General features: G+C 43.1%; 1 protein-coding gene and 1 long non-coding RNA gene across 6 annotated transcripts in view; one reads left to right on the top strand and one right to left on the bottom strand.

Annotated features, from left to right (window-relative positions):
- The window catches only part of LOC109918809 (spectrin beta chain, non-erythrocytic 1-like), a 258622-nt gene that overhangs the window by 200149 nt on the left and 35286 nt on the right, over nucleotides 1-23187 (top strand). For all 5 annotated transcript variants that reach the window (XM_048619799.1, XM_048619794.1, XM_048619798.1 and 2 more), the window contains 11 exons: nucleotides 999-1116; nucleotides 5682-5840; nucleotides 7833-8135; nucleotides 9832-9985; nucleotides 12153-13023; nucleotides 13888-14025; nucleotides 14255-15011; nucleotides 15569-15771; nucleotides 16816-16906; nucleotides 19160-19306; nucleotides 22333-22596. In XM_048619799.1, coding sequence (XP_048475756.1) covers nucleotides 999-1116; nucleotides 5682-5840; nucleotides 7833-8135; nucleotides 9832-9985; nucleotides 12153-13023; nucleotides 13888-14025; nucleotides 14255-15011; nucleotides 15569-15771; nucleotides 16816-16906; nucleotides 19160-19306; nucleotides 22333-22596 — 3205 coding nt within the window. The remainder of the gene's footprint in view (nucleotides 1-998; nucleotides 1117-5681; nucleotides 5841-7832; nucleotides 8136-9831; nucleotides 9986-12152; nucleotides 13024-13887; nucleotides 14026-14254; nucleotides 15012-15568; nucleotides 15772-16815; nucleotides 16907-19159; nucleotides 19307-22332; nucleotides 22597-23187) is intronic.
- The window catches only part of LOC125487693, a 7377-nt gene continuing 3310 nt past the window's right edge, over nucleotides 19121-23187 (bottom strand). The window contains exon 3 of the long non-coding RNA XR_007266062.1: nucleotides 19121-19288. This is a non-coding gene — a long non-coding RNA (uncharacterized LOC125487693). The remainder of the gene's footprint in view (nucleotides 19289-23187) is intronic.

Raw genomic sequence — 23187 nt, 5'->3', positions numbered from 1 at the left:
TAAATTGCAGTCTGTCTCAGACAATGTGGCTTGTGAAGATTCTGACTGTTGGGAAGTGCAGGACAGCACAGCACACATGGGTGTCTCATTATTTTCCCTCCTTTTATGGGCACAGCACATCTGAACCTTGCTTGATCTGTCACTGGGGGCACTTAAAACTTAGGAGTTCACTGGTGGAAACCCTTGCAGCTGAAATTGTACTGCTCTGCAAGGCCCAAGATTCAAACAAAGCGCTGAGCAGAAACCCAGCGTAGCATTTGGAAAGGAGTTGCAGAATGGAGTGGAAATTGCTTCTGTTGGGAATTGGCCGCATAGTTTTCATTTGATTCTGTGGGCTCACTTCCATTTGTTTCCAAGTCACATAAAGACCAGAGTAGTAAGGCCTGTGTCGCCTAAGCACTCATGTCCTTCCCTATAGGACATGAGTGAATTCTAAATGGTTTTAAAACAATTCATGGTTGGTCTCACAGCCACCATTACTGGGATGAGCTTTGAATTGCAGATTTTTATTAATTTGAATTTAAATTCCACTAGCTGCCATGATATGATTTGTACCTGCACTCCCAGAACATTAGCTTGGATCTCTGGTTCGCTATGCCATCTTCTTGTAGATATAGGCTATAGAATAATGCATATACCAAGCCTCTTTATTTCATGTTCGAAAAGGAATAGAGACTTTTTGCTCAGCAGTGTTCTCAATCTCAGCAGGTTGTGTCAAATGGCCTGTAGTGGATTGGCAAGCCATTATCCACCTTTGTCTGACTTTCCTTTCTGTTGACTTCAGGGTGTATCATCTGTAAACTGTTTGATGCCCCTCCACCTGTCCCCTCCTGTATTATACCTTCCAACAGGGTTGAAGTTCTTTCTCAATTATGATATTTTTATTGGTAAATAGAATTGGAATAAACTGATGCAGTCTGTTTGGGTCCTTATTCACCTCAGACTGCTGAACTAGTAACAGCAGTTAAGTGAAATTCTTGCGATGTTTCCTTTGACAGGTTTACAGAAAAAGGCAATCTAGAGGTACTACTTTTCACTATTCAAAGCAAAATGAGAGCCAACAACCAGAAAGTCTACATTCCACGAGAGGGCAAACTTATCTCCGACATTAACAAGGTGACGAACCCTGCTTTCTGACTGTATGGTCAAATAAATGTACAACATAATGTAGACTGCAGGACTGGCACATAATCACTACTCCACATGGCTTAATTTCCCAGCTGAAGGGTGATTCAGCTCATTGTCCAGTTTTCTGATTTGATTGTTGTGGCCATCGTTTCTCCTTGGCTTCATAAACCACTCAGTTCCTTGCATCATTGCTATGAGGAAATAAAAATTAACAAAGTAAAGTGACTTCTATTTACGCAACACCTCATGAAATCTCACCACCTCCCAAAAGGCTTTACCTTTAGTACTTTTGATTTGGTCAAAGAAAGGAACATGGTAGCCAGTTGGTACACAGTAAGCAGTGCGATGTGAGGAACTGCAAAAATAAAATATTGCCACTGCTGGCAAACTGTAATTAAAACCAAGAAAAGTGGTATAAACACTCATTAAGTAAGGCAGCATTTATAGTAAAAGTAACAGAGTTACCATTTCAGATTAAGATGATCTTTCATCAGAAGTTTTTACTCAGTTCTGATCTCGAGTCAAAACCGAAAGAACTGCGGATGCAGTTGAAGTTGATGGAAAAGCTCAGTAGGTCTGGCAGCATCTGTGAAGAAAAATCAAAGTTAACATTTTGGGTCCGGTGACCCTTCCTCAGAACTGATGGTTGCTGGGAAAATGTCAGTTTATATACAGAAGGTAGGGTGGAGGGAGGGGTTAAGAAGTAAACGATAGGTGAGGAATGAGCCCAAAGAGAGAGAAGAGCAGTTGGATAGACAACGGAGTTGATAACGATCTGGATAGGAGGGTGAATAGTTGTTAATGGGGATTGTTAGTGACCAACAATAGCCAGTGTGTAATGGCAGACTATGTGATAACAAGGCCTGGTGTTGGGGGGCTGGGGACTAGGACATGGGAGCGTTTAGGTCCTAAAATTATTGAAGTCAATATTGAGTCTGGAGTCCTGAGGGGTCCCCAAGTGGAAAATGAGGTGGTGTTCTTCCAGCTTGTGCTGAGCTTTGCTGGAACACTGCAGTAAGCCTGAGACAAAGATGTTGGCCAGGGAACAGGGTGGTGTGTTAAAGTGGCAGGCAACGGGAAGCTCAGGGTCTTTTTGCGAGCAGAATGTAGATGTTCTGTAAAGCAGTCACCCAGTCTATGCTTTGTTTCCCCAGTGTAGAGGAGACCACATTGTGAGCAGCGAATACAATAGACTAGATTGTGGGAAGTGCAGGTGAAGTGCTGCCTCACCTGGAAGGTATGTTTGGGCCCTTGAATACTGGGGAGGGAGGTGGTAATGGGCAGGTGTTGCACCTTCGTCGGTTACAGGGGAAGGTGCTGTAGGGCTGTGGAGGGTTGTTGAGAGTGAAGGAAAAGTGGACCAGGGTATCCCAGAGGGAACGATCCCTGAGGAAGGGACAAGGAAGAGGAAGGGAATATGTATCTGGTGGTGGCATCTCACTGGAGGTGGTGGAAATGGCAACTGATGCTCTTCTGGATGATATGTGAGGACAAGGGAAACTCTATCACTGTCGCAGGAGAGAAGAGAAGGGATGAGGGCAGAAGTGTGGGAGATGTGTCAAACCCATTTTGAGGGCAACGACAACAGTGCTGGGGAATCTTCGATTGAGGAAGAAGGTGGACATTTCAGAGGTTCCCTTGTCAAAGTTAGATTGATCAGAACGTGTGCGACAGAGATGGAGGAACTGAGAGATTGGGATGGAATCTTTACAGGAAGCAAAGTGTTGGGGATGTATAGTCCAGGTAGCTGTGGGAGTCGGTGGGTTTATAGTGGATGTTACTAGCCAGTCTATCCCCAGAAATGGAAACAGAGGAAGGGAAGGGAGGAGTCGAGATAGACCAGGTGAAAGTGAGGGCAGGGTGAAAATTGGAAGCAAAACTGATTAACTTTTCCAATTCCAACGAGAGAGGGAAGCAGCACCGATAATACCATTGATATATCGGAGAAAGAGTTGTGGGTGGGGGCCAGAAGAGAACTGGAAAAAGGAATGTTTCATGTAACCAATGAGGAGACGGGCATAACTGGGGGCTATGCGGGTATTCATGGCCACCCCGCTGACCTGAAGAAAATGAGAGGAGTTAATAGAGAAGCTGTTGAGAGTGAGGATGAGTTCAGCCAAGCGGAGGAGGGTGGTAGTGGGTGGGGACAGTTCAGGCCTTTGCTCCAGAAGCTGAGAGCCCTGAGACTGTCCTGGTGGCGAATGGACATGTAAAGGGATTACACGGCTATGGTAAAGAGGAGGCATCTGGAGCCTGCAAACTGGAAATTCTGAAAATTGCGTAAGGCATCAGAGGAATCAGAGATGTACATGGGCAGGGACTGAACAAAGGGAGAAAAGACTGAGTCAAGATAGGAAGAGATGAGTTCTGCGGGGCAGGAGCCAGCTGAAACAATGGGTCTGCCTGGACAGTCCTGTTTGTGGATTTTTGGAAGGAGGTAGAAGCAAGCTGTGCGGGGCTGGGGGACTATCAGCTTGGAGGCAGTGGGCGGGGAGATCACCAGATGTAATGAGGTCAGTTACCATGGTGGATACAATGGTGTGATATACCATTCTGGGGTCATGGTCCAGTGGAACGTAGCAGGAGGAATCTGAGAGCTGGTGCTCAGTTTCTGCAATGTAGAGGTCACTATGTCAAACTACAACAGCGCCGCCCTTATCGACAGGCTTAATAACAAAGTCAGGGTCGGATCTAAGCGCGCAGAGTGCAGTCAGTGTGTAGGGAGATAGCTTTTCCAGCAACTTCTGTTTTTGTTCTTGATCTCAGGTCACCTTGACCTGAAATATAGACCTTGTTTCATTCTGCAGCTACTATCTGATGTGCTGAGTATTTCTGACATTTTCTTGTGATTGTAACCGGATGATCTGTTTCGTGTGATGCCGCTCAAGGATTAAATACTTAATCGGTCTTTTAGGGAAAACTTCCCAGCTCCCATTAGAAACAATGACTATATTGATTTGTGCATGTCCCTGAGAGGATAGCTGGAGTTTCTTTTTAATGTCTCACTTTGTGGTTATGCTGTGGTACACAAGGTATGTGCAAAACATTTAGATGGTACTGAAAGTGTGATTCCAGTGTAGGGTGTCTGGCCAATGGGATAAGAAGAAATGTATATTAAACTAAGTTATTGGAATAATCCAGCTTGTAAAAGCCCAAAAATTTTGAGCTGATCAGAGCAAAGTTGAATGCTGACCGGGATCATGTGGAGACCTCTCATGCAATCCTCTGCATGCATGCTGGTGCTACTCCTGCAGAAGCATTGTGCTGAGAGCAGGCAATTTATTGCACAGATCAGGCAGTTGATTTCTGTTAACTTTTCAGCCTGTTTCTCCTATTTTTCCATTCCCTATTTAGGCCTTTCACTTCATGGATCACTCTCCATTTAAGAGAGTACATAAATAACATGGCTCTACCTCTTGGACTGATCAGCAGTGCTGTGTAACGTGAGGCTCTGCAGGCTCCTTGACTATAATTATACCTGCCATATTTTGCACCAGTCCTCTCCCGAAATGCCACATTCCCAGTGTGCCAACATGAATCCGTCTCTCTCAGTGGCACACTAACACGTGTGCCCTTTTGATATCATCATCGGTTTTCCAAGGTCATGTGCAAAAAGATAGAAAAGTAAATATTTGCATTTACATGGCCCCTTTTATTGCTTCCAATGCCTGAAAATTGCTCAACAGAAAATCAAATGTGGTCACCACTTAGGAAATGTGACAGCCAATTTATGTACAGCGTGATCCTGCAAACAGCAACGTGATGATCACCGCATAATCTGTTTTAATTTTAGTGGCGTCGGTTGAGGTGAAGATTTATTAGTAAGGACACAGGAGAGAACTTAACTCTTCTTCCTTGAAATAGTGGCCGTGGGATCTTTTCTGCCCATCTAAGAGGGAAGAAATCATCTCACTATTCAATTCAGACAGTAGCTTTTATTAAAGCTCCAGGTTAATTTCTCCCCCTCAAGAGATATTCTTATTAGGAGATGGTTTCACAAGCTCTGTGGTGCCTTGCACAAGTCACATACATTATATGCAGCTTTGGACACTGAGCGCTAATGAATTATTTGGTCATGGGTGCAAATGAACCTGATTCTGTCCTTCCTTTACAACCATATGCATGCAGGGATAACTCAAATGAGAGCAATAGATTGTTTTCCCCTGAGGTTCTCAGGCCAGTTGCTAGATCTCTATAAAAACTGAAAGAACTGTGGATACTGTAAATCAGAAACAAAAACAAAAATTGCTGGAAAAGCTGAGCAGCTCTGGCAGCATCCGTGAAATCGGAACTCTGAGGAAGGGTCACTGCACCCGTTAACTCTGATTTCTCTTCACAGATGCTGCCAGACCTGCTGAGCTTTTCCAGCAATTTGCATTTTTGTTGCTAGATCTCTGTGCAATGTTTGGTTCATTGTTTCATGAGATGGGAGTTCATTTACCTTCTGTGACTTCTGATACTTAATGTTCAGGTAGACATGATAACCTGTATGTGGAAATAAGTGCTTTCACCACAGAGGGATGTCATCTATGCCCTGCTTCTGTCCCATCCAGGCCTGGGAAAGACTGGAGAAAGCTGAGCACGAGCGGGAACTAGCCTTGCGAACTGAGCTTATCCGACAGGAGAAACTGGAACAACTTGCTCACCGGTTTGATCGCAAAGCAGCTATGAGAGAGACGTGGCTGAGTGAAAATCAGCGTCTTGTTTCCCAGGTAAGGAAAAGCAGACTCACTCAAAAGCCTGTAATTCTATACTGGTACAGAGACACTGCCTCAAGTACAAGGAGCATTGTGTACTACATGACCTGCAGATTCAGACACTGAGACCAGTAACAATACCAAAATTTGTAGGGTCAAAAAGGCACTTAGCTAGACAAATCTCGGCTTTCAACTGATATTAGTACCAGCTCTGCATTTTCATCAAAGCGTCTCACCTCCATGCATCATGTTAGTCCCATCATACTATCTAATTCAGCATCTTTCCTGTGGAACAGTTACAGTTTGGATGAAAAATTCTGTGTGGCTTCCCTTTGAACTCACTGACACTTAACTTCTGTCTCCTAGGACTTGAACCCAGTGCCACAGAAAATGATTCTCCAGATCAAATTTGAAAAGTTATCCTTATAATCCTGAAAACCTTCAAAAAGGACACTTCAAGGTTTCATTCCCACAAAACTAAAATAGTTTGTGTAACATTTGTGCTTTTCCTCAACGGAGGAACTTGTTCGAGAATTCCTTATACAGTGGCACAACATGTACATTTGATAAAAGTGAAAATACCTTGCAAACATTGAAAATATAAAATTGAAATTGGGTGCACTACATCTTTGTCAGCATCTGAAAGTGATAAGATGATTTGAGTGGAACTCATCATTAGTTTTAATTCACGCACCGTCCTCTTTGGTGTTTTGTTTGTATTAGACATCTGTACAGTATTGTGGAACAGCTTCACAAGCTAAGTACTTCCATTTTCTTTCTCTAAATGTTATGACTTATGATCAGCCGTTGTTTATTCAAAGACCGTACATTAGCTGACAGCACTCAAGAGAGTTGTTACTCAAGAGAAGAGCTGTATCTGTGACCTGACACTTATGATTGCTTAAAACTTACAGATGCCTTTTCAACATTGCTTGAGTAGAATATTGGTTCCCACCAAGGGCAGCAAACAAACTCCAACTCAAATATGCTGAAGGCAGTGTGCCAGCTCCCAGTAAAACATTGTAAAGGAAATGTTAGCTCCCGTTTAAACACATAGGGCATTGTGCCTGCTGGTATAAAATATTGTGTAGATATTAAACTGGCTCCCATGACATACAGGGTGAGCCACCAGCTGGGGAAAATCACATTTCACATTGCAGCCATGCTATGAAAAATCCCAAGCAATGTATTTGTAAACTGGTATTTATGAAGGAGGGAGGTGGAATTTCCTTGGAAGCCTCTTCTACTCTGCCGTTGTAATCCACCAAGGGTATCAGACGCCACCTTGCCCATTAGTGGCTCCTGTTTCAATTTCAGTTCCAATTTGCCGCCTATCAGTGGCAGTGGGTGTCCCTTCATTTGAGGATTATATGTACCCTGGGTTGAGAATTTCTGCCCTGGATCTTAGAATCATAGAGTCCACACCAACCCTCCAAAGCGCATCCCACTAAAACCCACCCACCCTTTCCATGTAACCCTGTATTTTCCATGGCTAACCCACCTAACCTGCACATCTTTGGACAGTGGGAGTAAACTGGACCACCCGGAGGAAACCCATGCAGAAGCAGGAGAACGTGCAAACTCCACACAGACAGCCATCCAGGGCTGGAATCGAACCCGGATCCTGGGCGCTGTGCGTCAGCAGTGCTGACCGCTGAGCCACCATGCGGCTCTAAATCTTCAGTCTTCATGGTGACCAATTGGGCCACTTCCTGACTTATTGCTCTTTGAGAGCATGGGACAGAGCATCGCACAAGGTAGTGGAATCTGGAATGTGGGATTTGCCTCCCATCAACTCAACTATTCATAGTCCCTTTTTTTCTCTTCATAGAAATTCACAACTGACAGGCACAAATTCGCAACTAAATCATCAAGTCTGATGGAATTAACAGTTCCACTTCCTCCTCCTGCCTCCCTGGACCACTCCTCTCTTAGGAGAGGCAAAAACCCAAGGGCCGGTATTCTTTTTAAATTGAACTCTTTTTTTTCTCTCTTTTCTGTTTTAAGGACAATTTTGGAATAGATCTGGCTGCAGTGGAGGCTGCCACAAGAAAGCATGAGGCCATTGAGACAGACATTAACGCCTATAATGAGCGTGTGCAGGCTGTGGTGGCTGTAGCCAAGGAGCTGGAGGCTGAACGTTACTATGACATCAAACGCATCACAGTCAGGAAGGACAACGTTATCCGCCTGTGGGACTACCTTCGGGAGCTGCTGCACGCACGCCGTGAACGTCTCATGAGGAACCTCGAACTGCAGAAGATGTTCCAGGAAATGCTGCATATCGTGGATTGGATGGAAGACATGAAGGTTGTTTGCATGTTGTGCAGCTCGTGTGCATTATTGCACGTAAAAGATCAGCACTCGTTTTACAGTATGGTGGGAAGAATTTTGAGAGGGCACCTCCAGACTTGAGGGGAACTTAGAGTGTATACCACCAGCTCAATCAAAGCGGCCTTTGTAGGAAGGACAAAGTAGGCAATGGAAATAGAGATAGTAGGAACTGCAGATGCTGGAGAATCTGCGATAACAAGGTGTAGAGCTAGATGAACACAGCAGGCCAAGCAGCATCAGAGGAGCAGGAAGGCTGACGCTTTGGGCCTACACCCGTCTTCAGAATTTCTGAAGAAGGGTCTAGGCCCGAAACGTCAGCCTTCCTGCTCCTCTGATGCTGCTTGGCCTGCTGCGTTCATCCAGCTCTACACCTTGTTATCTCAGGCAATGGAATTAACCAGGTTAGAGTCCAATGAGTTGGGATACAAGGACTGAAAGAAGTGATGGGGAGGAGAAAGCAGGTAGACAGCAGTGATCCACTAGCATAAAACATTGTCTGGAGTAGTCAGCTAGAAATGACTTGGATTGGTCAAGGTTAGACAGTGGAAGAATTTTGAAATGAAGATCTTAAAACCACAAGGAGTAACTTCTAAAACCCAGTAACGTGGGTGTCTGTAAACACCGTGCTTATGTTACCAGACAGATCACTGGATACACGCATTCTAATCCCCCCCACTGCAGCTGAGGAATTTAAACTCAATTAAATAAATCAGGAATAAAAAGCTAATCTAAGTAACGATGACTGTGAAACTACTGGATTGTGAGTTAAAAAAAATAACAACAGTTCACTAATGTCCTTAAGGGAAGGTAATCTGCTATACACACCTGGTCTGCAGCATATGTGACTCCAAGTCCACAGCATCATGGCTGATTCTTAACTGCACCCTGTGGCTGACAAGCTACTCAATTGTGTTCCAGAAGGTGGGCTCGGTATTACCATCCTGAGGTCAATAAATGCTGGCCTTTCCAATGGCCCTGACAGCACAGTTTGAATCAATTTCAAAAAATATGTACTTCGCAATCTGCAGTCAGCTCCACCTACAGAGAAAAATGACAACTGGCCTGTGCTGCTGCATCCTCTGGGTGTAGTTTGCGGCTTCACCTGTGCTGTAATCTGTAGAATGCGCTGCCCCTATTTGATTGTGTTGAAGGGAATGGAGTGAAAATCAGAAATGTTTGCTAAAGGGCGGGCAATTCCCTCGGACAGTGGAGATTAAATTTGCACCCCATATCTATATTTGCCCTGAACGGGCCATACAAATTGAATTCTGTATTTGGTTGAATGTTGCATTTTTGATTCTCCCTTTTGAGAAGTAGTCTGTTTATGAAAACTATGTCAGTTGAGTAACACTGGGTGGTGTACTTGTAGCTACAGCTGTATCTGGTAGTAACAGTGCTATAAATTAGGTTTATCCAACTCATGAGTTCTTCCAATCTGTACTACTTCCTAACTGATATTAGTAACATTGAGTTTTGAAATATAAAAGGTGTGATTTTATAAAATATTTGGAGACCTTATGACTATTCCTACATTGGTCCGTGTTGGTACCTCTAATGTTATATTGCTGTTTCTCGTAATTGGATCGGAAATGGCACCGCTACAGGCTGGTCATGGTTATGCATCTCGCAACCATGATATTGAGTCTTGCATCTGAATGTTTGTTTCTTTCAGAGCCGCCTGCAATCGCAAGATTACGGCAAACACCTGCATGGCGTCGAGGATCTGCTTCAGACTCACACATTGGTGGAGGCAGATATTGCAGTCCAGGCAGAACGAGTTAAAACGGTTTATACGGGTGCTCAGAAATTCATTACCAGTGAGGAAGGTATGGCCTAAACATGCACAGCATTTCACACTCCTGCAAGGGAGTGCCGTTCTGCTTATAATGTGACCTGTTTTGCTCTCTATAGATATATAACCTGTTCCACTGAGGGATCGAACTGGGATTCTATTTTATTTGCTCTCCTGATAAAGAAGGCCAGGATGTGCTATGAGGTGGCAGTGCTATCCTACAGCAAGTGCAAAGACGATGTTAAAGTAGAACAATTTAATAGAACACTTCAAATTTGATTTCTAATCCTGTGGGGAGCCTTAATCTAGCAGCAGCCCAAAATGACACTATTAAAATAGCAGAGCAGGTATTTGCTGCTGCAGGCCTGAATTCTGTCACTCTGTAAATTAGCAGTGCTGAGCATGAATCTTAAACAAGACATTGCTAAGGACTCGAATTATTAACATAATGTTATGGAGCAATACTATCTTAGTAACAGCATTGCAGCTGGATCAGTGTTATATTATTGAAAAAGTGGGGCCACAGTCTAAAGTACCTACAATGTCGCCCACTTTTTTGTGGTTAGGACACCTGTTTATGAGATTATTCGCTGTAACCTAATAGCCAAAACTGCAAGTTGCATTTACATTCAAAACAGGTGCCACTATATGTGTATGAATGGGAAACATCCTCCCTTGTGCACCTGTCTATCTGTTTTTACTAGGCAGTTGTGATGGCAATAGACTTCACTGTCATAAATGATATATGAAATAAGAGCTAGACTAGGCAATGTGTTCCCTGGAGTTTGTTCTGCCATTCAAATAAGGACATGTCTGATTGAAGCTTAACCTCGACATGACTTTGCTGTCTTGTTTCTGTAACCCTTGACTCCCCTGTAGTTCAAGAATCTGTCTGTTTCAGTCTTCGATTTTTCAGTGGCTCAGCTTCCACAGTTTTGACTGTAGTTTCAGTGATCAAAATAACATCCTGAATAGGAGTACCTATTCAGAACAAGGCTGGTAAAGACTGTGAAGAGTTATGGCTGTAATGAGAATATTGACATGTTTCACTGTATCTGGTTCCAGTGCCATTTCCTTTACCAGAGCTGTCAAAAGGGGAGAACCTCCTGCCCAAATATTCTCAAATTTGTAAGTTGTCTGGAGCAAGTTCTGGCCCATGGCTGCATATCATCTTATTGGTATGTGAAACAGGAGAGAGTCTCATAGAACAGAAGAGTGAACAGCGACTTAGTGATATCAGTTGTCAACCAGGATTCTCTTATTGTTGGTGTGTGCCCACCTGAGATTTAGTTGAGGGTGAGAGTGGATGATTTCGTCATTGCACCATTAAACCAGTTAGAAGCTGGCATTTTCACAATCTCGGAACATTAAGTACACAGAAAGGAGACAGAGCTTCACATGATAAGTGTTAAGACGTGAATTATTTGTCACAGTGTGGTACACTGAAATAATCACTTGCCTTACTGACATGAAGTGAAAGCAGATGACGCTGTTCAAAGCTACTTTGCTAAGATAACATGCTAGAACTCTACAGAGTGTTGTTGAGACTGTACCTAGAGGTTTGGTCTTCCTTTTTAAGGAGGAATATACTTACATTGGAATTATTTCAGTGAAAGGTTCACCAGGTTCATTCCTGGGATGCAAGAGTTGCCTTATGAGGAAAGGGTGTGTAGGTTGGACCTTACCCATTAGAGTTCAGAATAATGAGAGGTGTTCTTATTGAAACAAAGTTCTGAGGAGGGTTGACAAGGTAGATGCTGAGAAATATTTCCACTTGTGGATTAGTCTAGAAGTAGGGAGCAGAGTTTCAAAACAACAGGACTCCCACTTAAATACAAGTAAGGAGAAATGCATCTCTCGGAGGGGGTTAATTTCGGAATTTTCTACTTGAGAGAGCACTGGAAGCTGGTCATTGAACATGTTCAAGGCTGAGTGAAATAGTTTTTCATCTACAAGGAAGTTGAGGGTTATGAGACATAAAAATGGGATTAAAGCCACAATTAGATCAGTCGTGATCTAATTGACTGTTGGAGCAAGCATGAGGTACTGGAAGGCCTGCACTTTTTTCATGTTCTAGTCTTTACCAGTTGCAGCTGCACTGTAACTATTTGTGTTTTGAAGAAGCTGTAGATGGGTAGCTGATAGGTCGAAAAAGGGTCATTCACATTTCTGTTCCTAAATAGCATTTATCTCCCTGCTAGGTTACAAGCCATGCGACCCTCAAATCGTCCAAGACCGTGTCACACACTTGGATCTTTGCTATCAGGAGTTGTGCAAACTTGCAGCAGAGCGTCGTGCAAAGCTTGAAGAGTCGAGGCGCCTTTGGAAGTTCTTCTGGGAGATGGGCGAAGAGGAATCCTGGATCCGGGAGAAAGAGCAAATCATGTCTTCAGAAGATTATGGCAAGGATCTGACCAGCGTCATGATGCTGATCAGCAAGCATAATTCTTTCAAGGATGAGATGAGTGGCCGCAGTGGTCCCCTGCAGCAAACAATAAGGGAGGGAGAGGGTTTAATTGAAGAGGGGCACTTTGGGGCCAGTGAAGTCAAGGACAAAATTGAGGACATTCGAGGGCTGTGGACACATTTGGAGGAGTTGGCAGCCCTGCGGGAGCAGAGATTGAATGAGATTTCCAATCTGTACCAATTCCAGGCTGATGCCAATGACATCGAGGCTTGGATTCTTGACACCCTGCGAATTGTGACTAGCAGCGATGTCGGACACGACGAGTACTCCACACAAACCCTAGCCAAAAAGCACAAGGACATACAAGAGGAAATTCACAACCATAGGCCCACCATTGATGCCTTGCATGAGCAAGCCCGAAGCCTGCCAGCTGACTTTGCCCAGTCACCAGAGGTAGATGGCAGGCTTCCTGCCATTGAGCAGAGGTATGAGGAGTTGGTTGCCCTTGCACAGCAGCGGAAACAGGCCCTGCAGGATGCGTTGGCACTTTACAAGATGTTCAGTGAGGCAGATGCCTGTACACTTTGGATCGACGAGAAAGAGCAGTGGCTGAACACCATGGAGATCCCTGAGAAACTTGAGGACTTGGAAGTTGTTCAGCACAGGTATGGCTTTAATGAATGCTGAATGCAGATGTGGTCTGGCTATGAGCTTTATTCATGTACACAAGGCATTGAGTCCATATTTTGTAGTCAAGCTAATTAAGATAGTTGAGTGAATCATAGACTACTCTCTTAGTAAAAAACATTTCTTCCGATCTTGCAGCTCACTTTCTTAATGATATTTTAAAGTTATTTTTCATTACTGACACACCAGTTGTCTTGCCTTTTATGCTCTGAATAGATTATAAGTATAAAAGTTTACATTAAATTCCCCCTTCCTGCTCTTTTCCGCTCCAATGGAAATAGCTTCCATTATGGAAAGAGCATTAAGACTCAAGGAATAATAAAAATCATTTTCATATGATGCATAAGAGGGCACACATACAAGGGAAGTTTTAGACCTTTGGACCACTTCCACTGGGACAGAGATGATTAAGATGAGGGGCTTTGATAGAAATCTTGAAAGGATTGCCAGTCGTTGAAAAAGACCAGAGAGTTCTCTTCTCACTGACTAGTATTCCTTCGTCAACTCACCATTGCAAACAGATTAACTAATAGTTTGTCTCTGAACCTTGCCATGCTTCCCATCATAAACAGCAACTGGATTTTAAAACTCATTGCTTGACTATGATGTCTTAAAGCCGTGATAAGATGCTAATTACTAAATTAGGCCTTAAACCTTGGAATTCTTTCCCTAAACCACTCTTCTTCACTCGTCCTGAAGATGCCTTCAACAAGTTTTTAGTCACTTGACATAACATGGAAAATGTTACTACATTAAAGGCGCTGTACAACTATAAGTTGTACGTAAATGTAAGTTACTGATACTCTAAGTTGAATTACTTTTCCTTTTTGTTTTCATACTAGGTTTGAAACACTTGAGCCAGAGATGAACAACCAAGCCTCCCGCATTGCATCAGTCAACAAGGTTGCCAGTCAGTTATTAAGCACCGAGCACCGTAACAAAGACGAGGTCACTGGTATGAAAGACCAGCTCAACAGAAGGTGAGTCCAGCACAATAGTACATAGGCTTCTTACTAATTGTCTAGATATAACAAGGGAATTTCTTTTCCCAAATGTCCTGGGGACTTGGGTTTGAATCCTGCCATGGCAAATGGTGAAATTTGAATTCAATAAATATCTGGAATTAGGTGTCTAATGATGACTACGAAGCCATCGTTGATTGTTGGAAAATGCCATGTGGTTTACTAATGTCCTTAATATCTGTTTCAGCTGGGATCAGTTCCGCAGTCTTGCAGATCAGAAGAAGGAGGCGCTTAGCTCTGCCCTCAGCATTCAGAATTACCACCTTGAGTGTAATGAGACCAAATCATGGATTAAGGAGAAGACCAAAGTTATTGAGTCTACTCAGAGCCTTGGAAACGATCTGGCAGGTGTCATGGCCCTTCAACGCAAGTTAACTGGCATGGAGCGGGATTTGGAGGCCATTCAGGGCAAGCTGGATGACTTGCAGAAAGAAGCAGAGAAACTTGCCTCAGAGCATCCAGAGCAGGCAGAAGCCATCTTGGCTAGGCTTTCCGAAATCAATGGCGTGTGGGAGGACCTGAAGGACACCTTGAAAAAAAGAGAGGAGTCGCTGGGCGAAGCCAGCAAGCTGCAGGAGTTCCTGAGGGACCTGGATGATTTTCAGTCATGGCTATCCCGAACACAGACTGCCATTGCTTCGGAGGATATGGCCACATCATTGTCAGATGCAGAGAAGCTCCTCACCCAGCACGAGAATATCAAGAATGAGATTGATAACTACAAGAGTGATTATGAGAGGATGCGAAAGGTCGGGGAGGAGGTGACACAAGACCAAACTGATGCTCAATATATGTTCCTGCACCAGAGGCTCCAGGCTCTCGATACAGGATGGAATGAACTGAGCCAGATGTGGGAGAACAGGCATGACCTCCTGGCACAAGTGTATGGCTATCAGATCTTCCTGCGTGATGTCAAACAGGCAGAAGGGTTCCTGAATAATCAGGTACAGTTACGATTGACTAAACTGTACAGTCGCATGGTCAGGGCTTGTCATTGATGGAATAACATTTATTTTATAGACCATTTGGGAGAAATTGTCCATTGGCAGGAGGGTCACTAACCAGAGAATGCAGATTAAAATTTATTGACAGGAAAAGCTTGGGAGGAAAGGAGTTAAAATAATTGTTTTACTTAGAAAGCTGGTTTGGAAATCACTGCTGAAAAAGACAGATACAGCAGTATCTTTCAAGAGGAAATTGAATGTAGGCTCATAAAGGAAGAAAGAGTGACAAGGATATGGATGAAGAGCAGAAAACTAATTAGGCAGCTATTTCAGAGACCAAGCAAACACACAATAGGTCGAATGGCCCAGAGATTCTGTTGCTGATTACTGTTTACTCGCTAATGCTGAAATTATGTCCGGTCAGAACAGCATATCTCACTGGGTGAATAATGGGAGAGATGCAGGAAGCTTGTACAGCCATAACTTCCGGAGAAAAACATGAATCGGTGATTCCATCCACGATATGCCCAACAAAATGTTTTCCTTTTTATTTTCAGGAGTACATGCTGTCACACACAGAGATGCCTGGTACCCTGGAGATGGCTGAGGCTGCCATCAAGAAGCACGAGGACATTGAGACCACGATGGATGCCAATGAGGAAAAGATCAACAGCGTGGTGGATTCGGGAAAAAAACTCATGAGCGAGGGGAACGTTCATTCTGACAAAATCAAAGAGAAGGTGGACTCCATTGATGAACGGTTGGTTTTTGTCCTGTTTCCTATGTGCAGAATTGTCCACTGCTTGACCACTGGCAGCCTCCCAGTAATCACAGCGTCCCAGTACCTGCCGGTACTGCAGTCATGGAAAAAGATTTGAATTATAGTCTCTGCTGTTTATAAAGATTTTAGTTTTTATAGCTGTTCTGAGTGTAAGATACATATCCTGCTAGTTTTTCAAAATGTAAACTCTCAACCTGTTAACTGGATATTCTTACAATTAAAGAATATTTATAATATTTGCTGCTGTAATAGAACTGAGGGAGAGCATGACTGTCAGGCCAGTAAATCAAAATTCCTGGAACACTGTTTCTCACAGAGTGATTCTGCCCAACATAAACAGACGCTACAGCTAGAAACTTTGAAATTGGTATTATTGCAAATAGTTAATGGTTGTTGCTTTTTGCAAATGCTGGTGTTAAACACAGATTTTTTAATGGATTGTTGTCCATCAATTCCTCAAGTTGAAACTCACAGTTCGTTCCTTTCTGAGTTCACAATCCATACAGACCCTAGGAATGGAGTGCTGCCTTGCCAAAAGTTGCCTTCTTTATTGTGAAAGTGCATTAAAAGGAGGCCCAAGCTGTCTGTGCAGTTGGGCAATCACAAGCTTGTCTCATATGAAGAAGAACAGGGCTCCCTCACACTGCGACATTCCTTTCAACTAGCACCGGCAGTGAGAAAGGAAATTGTTTAACTCATCATTCTCCTGTTTACTGTTTGCAGCATATTGCTGCTGTTGACAGTTGCAGTTTCAATCTTCACAAAAGTTACTGTTTTCAAAGAAAATCCGTTACGTGAATTGATTCAAGACTTTTGACAATATAGTTGAAGAGTTGGATGGCTGCACACCTACTTCAATTAGTAGAACTTTTCTTCTGATCACTTTGAATAGAAATTGCCTGCTCTAGATTATGCTTCTCTAGTAATCCTAAGGCTTGAAAACTATGATTCCTATGTGTCTGGAGATGTCAATACCACTGTAGGTTCAAGTTTAAATTTATCTTCAAATGTTACAATTTTCAGACACAGAAAGAATCGCAAAGCTGCAAGCGACCTTGCCAGCCGACTCAAGGATAACTTGGAGCTGCAGAAATTTCTTCAAGATTGTCAGGAGGTAATTTTAATTTCATTTGGTTAGAGTATGCAGGCCTCGGTATTCAGCACATATAGAGGTTGCATTACACATTCCATGATGGGAATGCTTTAAAGTGAACGGAAAAGGTACAGTCGTTTACATGTTCTCAATCTGTCTCGTAAACATTGGTCATTTTCGAAAGAAAGTTGGGCGTATACTTGAAAAGGGGAACTTTACAGGGCTGGGCAGGAGGAGAGCTAGCACAGAGATGTTTGGATAAATGACCACCTCCTCTCCTGTGTGATTCTAGACTGAAATTAACCAGGTCAACAGGGTTTGCAGCATTTTACAGAAACTTATGGTACTGTGGAGTAACACAACATAGGTGGGACTATGTTCTCAATTTTCAAACACCTCAGGAGTGTCTCTGAAACTGTCTCTCAATCTCTCAAAAAAAAATGCCTGCTTCAGTTGTTCAGACTGATCACAAATCTTCTCTGTACACATGTCAAGAATTGCTTTATGTATCTCCTAGTGGCCCTTTAAAGAGAAGCTTTCATAGATTCCTGGGAACAAGTCAACAAACGAATATCAAAAGAAACCCCAAAGGAAACATTTATAAATATTTAAAAAGTACTTCTGGTTGTAGTCTTCTATAAAAGTCACTCTCCTAAAAATACCACACTACAGATACACACACACTAAAGAATTAATCAAATAATGTTGGCCTGTAGTTGTTTGCACTGAACATAAAAGGCCTGTAGTCTGGCATCAATTGGCAGATGCAGAACGGTGCCTGCAGAGTGCAGTGTATGTGGCATCCAATTAAAGTGACAGTCTGAGATGGAAAGGTTTAATGGAAGATAGTGAAGCCAGCATTAGTGCTGTGGACACAAAGTCTGTGATTTCAGGATGAGTGCCACGGAGGCATATAAAAATGTCATGCATACCAGGACCACTTGAATTGTGAAAATCACCCAATACAGTTAAATATTGTGCCTAAAGGATTCAGATAAATAATACTAGAGTAGCATACAGGGCTACAGTTTGATCACTGGCAGAATAGGTTGGGGTCATAGAGTCATAAAGATGTACAGCATGGAAACAGACCCTTCAGTCAAACTCGTCCACGCCGACCAGAGATCCTAAATTAATCCAGTCCCATTTGCCAGCATTTGGCCCATATCCCACTATTCATGTAGCTATCCAGATGCCTTTTAAATGTTGTAATTGTCCCAGCCTCCACCACTTCCTCTGTCAGCTCCTTCCATACACGAACCACCCTCTGCGTGAAGAGGTTGCCATTAGGCCCCTTTTAAATCTTTCCTGTCTCACCTAAAACCTATGCCCTCTAGTTTTGGACTCCTCTACCCTGGGGAAAAGACCTTCACGATTCACCCTGTCCATGCCCCTCATGATTTTATGAACTTATATAAGGTCACCCCCCAGCCTCCGATACTCCAGGGAAAATAGCCCCAGCCTATTCGGCCCCTCCCTATAGCTCAAATCCTCCAACCCCAGCAACATCCTTGTAAATCTTTTCTGAACTGTTTCAAGTTTAACAACATCTTTTCTATAGCAGGGAGACCAGAATTGAACGCCGTATTCCAGAAGCAGCCTCACCGTTGTCCTGCACATTCGCAACACGACCTCCGAATTCCTATACTCAAATGATCAAAAGCATTACAAAAGAATTGTATTGACACTGTGAACAAATTAATCCACCTGATTAATTTAGTTAAAGTGTATCAGCTGCAAAGGGAAAAAAAGACACTATTTATAGCCACTGACTTCTACTGATCATCTCTGTCCTGAAGTTAATTTGCAAGATAGGCCGAGCTCATTTTATCTCACCTTCCAGAATACCTACAATACTGCCATTTGTTGATCAAATGAATCCAGTTTCCTGGTCCCAGCCATGCTCCCTGTCAGGATAGCTTACTGTCATCTGCTCAAAATATGGCTGACTGCATAATTGAAATGATTAAGAACAGCAGTGGGAGGAATATGAAGATGCATATTTTTTGCTGCAGGGACATGTTTATGCAGTTGTTTAAATGTCATAATTGCAAGTCCACATGTGCTTCTTCCCATCAATGTATCCGTCTGTCTCTTTGAATACTCAGCTCAATGGATTTTTTTTGTTGGACAGTAGATTTCAAGAGATGTAAAACAATCAGATAAATTGAATTGAGATAAAGATCAACCATGATCTAAATCAGTGGTGGAAAAAGAGGCACAAGGAGCTGAATGACTTGTTACTATTATTATTTTTTTTATTGTTTTGCCCAGCTTGCACTCTGGATCAATGAAAAGATGTTGACAGCCCAAGATATGTCATACGATGAGGCTCGAAATCTTCACACTAAGTGGCAGAAACACCAAGCCTTCATGGCGGAACTCGCTTCCAATAAGGACTGGCTGGACAAGATAGACAGGGTAATCATTTCTCATGCAACTAACATTGTCTGAAAATATCTCATTTATTTTCCCGAAATACATTTAAAATATACTGCATTTTGCTGGAATAGGAAGTTGGTGCAACAGGCATCATTGTTATAAGCCTGTAACCAGGTGTCAGCACCTATTCCATCTGTGGGTACATGTGTGCTGAGGTCATAATTGTGCACCAGATGAACATATCCTTCCTGGCTGTCTGGCTACCGGCCCCTCTCTGCCACCATGCCATTTGCCAGCTTGTTTCTTTGCTCACAGGGAGTGGTAAACAGTCATGATTGTGAGCGAGGCATTAAAAGCCAGTTGTGGGATGGCCAGGGAGGTAGTGAGCATGGTGGCTGAGTTTTGAGAGAAGGGCAGGAAGCAAATTGAAATCCCAGGAAAAAGATATGTTTTATTGGTGCTGCACTTGTTAGACTTTATTTTCATTGCTTAATACTGTGGATGGTAACATTTATTGTAATGATGTGGAGGTGCTGGTGTTGGACTATGGTGGACAAAGTCAGAATTCACATGACATCAGGTTATAGCCCAACAGGTTTATTTGAAATCGGAGTGCTGCTCGTTCATCTGACGAAGGAGCAGGGTTCCAAAAGCTTATGATTTCAAATAAACTTGTTGAACTGTAACCTGGTGTCGTGTGATATTTGATGTAGGAAACTACCTTTGGTGGGACTAACCGTGCAGTCACAGTGATGGCAAATGCACCCTTAAGCATAAAGGTACAGAAGAAGAAGATTCCTCTAGAAGCACTAAACACTCGTACCTACTGAGACACAAACTGATGTCTGCTGGATTATTGAGAAGAATTATGGTGTAGAGCTACAGAAAGAGAGAAAAAATATTACAAAAGGAACAAAAACAAAGTTGCTGGAAAAGCTCAGCAGATCTGGCAGTATTTGTGAAGGAAAAAACAGAATTAATGTTTCGGGTCCGGTGACCCTTCCTCAAAACCTTTCGGGTTACCGGACTCGAAACTTTAACTGTGTTTTTACCTTCACAGATGCTGCGAGACCTGCTGAGCTTTTCCAGGAACTTTGTTTTTGTTCCTGATTTACAGCATCCGTAGTTCTTTCAGTTTTTAAACATTGCAAAAGTGTATGTTCATTTTCTTAATACTGCTGACCTGTTTTTGGGGTTGGCATGTTAGATTGGCATGCTGATGGTACCGACTTACACAAATATTAACTGTAATATCAGCCAGACCCAGTGAATGTGAGCTGAAGGATTCTCTAAAGTGGTTCTTGCTGGCCATTAATATGTATAGAAAATTTCTGGGAGCCACCTGGATACGATTAGAAGGACTGGGACGCTCTAAGTTGTTGAGGAGAAAAGTGCATTTAATTCAGTTTTTAGCAGACTTGAATCCATATTACTGGAAGCTTTGTTCATCCTTTTGATTGAATGAGCCATTTTTCTTTTGTTTTTGAATCTCCAATTTGACAACATTTCCCCCTCTCATTCCTGAAGATTCTGATTCTTGCCAAGGTATAATCCCAGTTTGCCGGGGGCACAGCCCTGAGCAGTTGTGTGATACTCTTCAGAGTGTGTGGCAAGGGGCATTATAACTGAGCCGAATCTCATCCAAAGCCTTGATGCAGTTGCAGCAGGAGACACGATTAAATTCTCAGGAGTCAGAAGTCTGGATGTTTTCATTTCACTATTTTTCTTAAAATTCTTTCATGGGGTGGGTTGTTACTGACGAGGCCAATATTTGTTGCCCATCCCTAATCCCCATCAGTGCCTTCTTTCATTTTTTTTTTATTTAGTCATGGGATGAGGGCATTGCTGGCTAGGCAACATTTACTGCCGATCCCTAATTGCCCAGAGGGAAGTTCAGAGTCAGCCACATTGCTGTGGGTCTGGACTGACATGTAGGCCAGATCAGGTAAGGATGGCAACTTCCTTCCCTAAAGGACATTAGTGAACCAGATGGGTTTTTCTGAAAATCGACAGTGGATTCACGGTCATTATTGGACCCTTAAATTCAGATTTTGTTTTGTTGAATTGAAATTCCTCCATCTGTCATGGGGGGATTCGAATCCTGCTGCAGTCCCTGCGATAGAGGCACACCCACAGTGCCATTTAAAAAAAAGGAGTCCCAGGATTTTGGCCCAGCGACAGTGAAGCAATGGCAGTATTGTTCCAAGTCAGGGTGTTCTGTGTATTTGAATAAAACTTACAGGTTCTCATGGATCTGTTGCCCTTGTCTTTCTTGGTGAGAAGTCACAGGTTGCAGGGTACTGTCACTAGTCTGGGAGGTACTGAGGCCAGTTGCAGATCCCTGACTGTGATCATCAACTCGACACAGACCAACATACTGCCTTTTGTAGGAAGCTAATCACCCATTGTAGTTTTAATATGATAATGGTTTACCGATTACTGAACTAGCTGACAGCAGCATCTTGTAGCACTATTGTCGTATCCCTATCTATGGGCCAGAAGGTCTGGATTCAGGTTCTGCCCTGATGCAGTGTTACAGCATGTCCAAACAGTTGACTTGGGGCCTTGTGGCACTATGGTAGTGTCCCTATCTCTGAGCCAAGGGGTCTAGGTTCACTTGCCTGGGCATGTCTGAACTATAATCAAAGGGCAGTACAGTGGCTCAGTGGTCAGCACTGCTGCCTCATAGCGCCAACGACCAGGGTTTGATTCCACCCTCAGGCGACTGTGTGGAATTTGCATGTTCTCCCCATGTCTGCACGAGTTTCCTCCGGGTGCTCCGGTTTTCTCCCACAGTCCAAAGATGTGCAGGTTACGTGGATTGGCCATGCTGAATTGCCCACATGTCCAGGATGTGTAGGGTAGATGGATTAGCCATGGAAAATGCAAGGTTATTGGGATGGGGTGATATATGTGTGTGCGTGCGTGTGTGTCTGGATAGGATGGTCTTCGGAGGGTTGGTGTGGACTCGATGGGCTGAATGGCCTACTTCCACACTGTAGGGATTCTATCATTAAAAATGACTAACAGACATTCTTTATTAATTAATCTACCTTGTTGTGCAGGATGGGAAGCAGTTGATATCTGAGAAACCAGATACTGAGCCCATTGTGGAGGAGAAGCTCAAATACCTGCACAGGCTCTGGGATGATCTGGAATCCACCACCAAAACTAAAGCTCAGTGTCTTTTTGATGCAAACCGCACTGAGCTATTCACACAGAGCTGTGCAGACCTGGACACCTGGCTCAATAATCTGGATGCTCAATTGCAGTCTGACGATCATGGCAAAGACCTGACAAGTGTCAGCATCCTTTTGAAAAAGCAGCAGGTATGTGTGCTGCAGAATGCAGACTAAACATGGAAAATGTCCATTCAGCTTGAGTAATCCGTTTGCTCTCCACATTACGATATCCCTCGTTCCCTACATTCACGAAAATTGTTGTAGTTCCTGCCTCAGCTGTCAGCACTTGAACATGAGTTCTACACCAACACTGCTGTGTAATCTTTCTCCTGCTGTGTTTGTGAATCTCATGCTTAGGCATGTATTTGTCATGTGAGGAAAGAGTTTGAAGAAGTTAAATCTGACAGCTTCATTGAGCTGAAGTGTAAAATGTCAAAAGTTATCAGATGTTCTTTGATGATGGTCAAAACAAAATATTTGATCATTTTTTAAAAAGTCATGTCTTGAGTCAGGTTATATTTTGAAAGGACATGCTTAACTAACCCTTTGAAAGTTTAGCAACTTCCTAACACTCAGCTAAGAGCTGTAGCCATTTTGATTAAATTAATTCTGTCCATGAACAATGTGTCAAGGGTATTAGCTACAAATAATCACAGTCCTTTCTCTGATTTTTAACCTGACCTTTAAAACCCGCAATCCAGAAGGGTCTGGGTTAATAAGCTGAAGAGCTGGATGAAC

The sequence above is a fragment of the Rhincodon typus genome, chromosome 43 (genome assembly GCF_021869965.1).
Source record: "Rhincodon typus isolate 14 chromosome 43, sRhiTyp1.1, whole genome shotgun sequence".
Classification (NCBI taxonomy): domain Eukaryota; kingdom Metazoa; phylum Chordata; class Chondrichthyes; order Orectolobiformes; family Rhincodontidae; genus Rhincodon; species Rhincodon typus.
The sequence above is the reverse complement of the archived record's forward strand: the minus strand, read 5'-3'. Positions and strand labels throughout refer to the sequence as shown.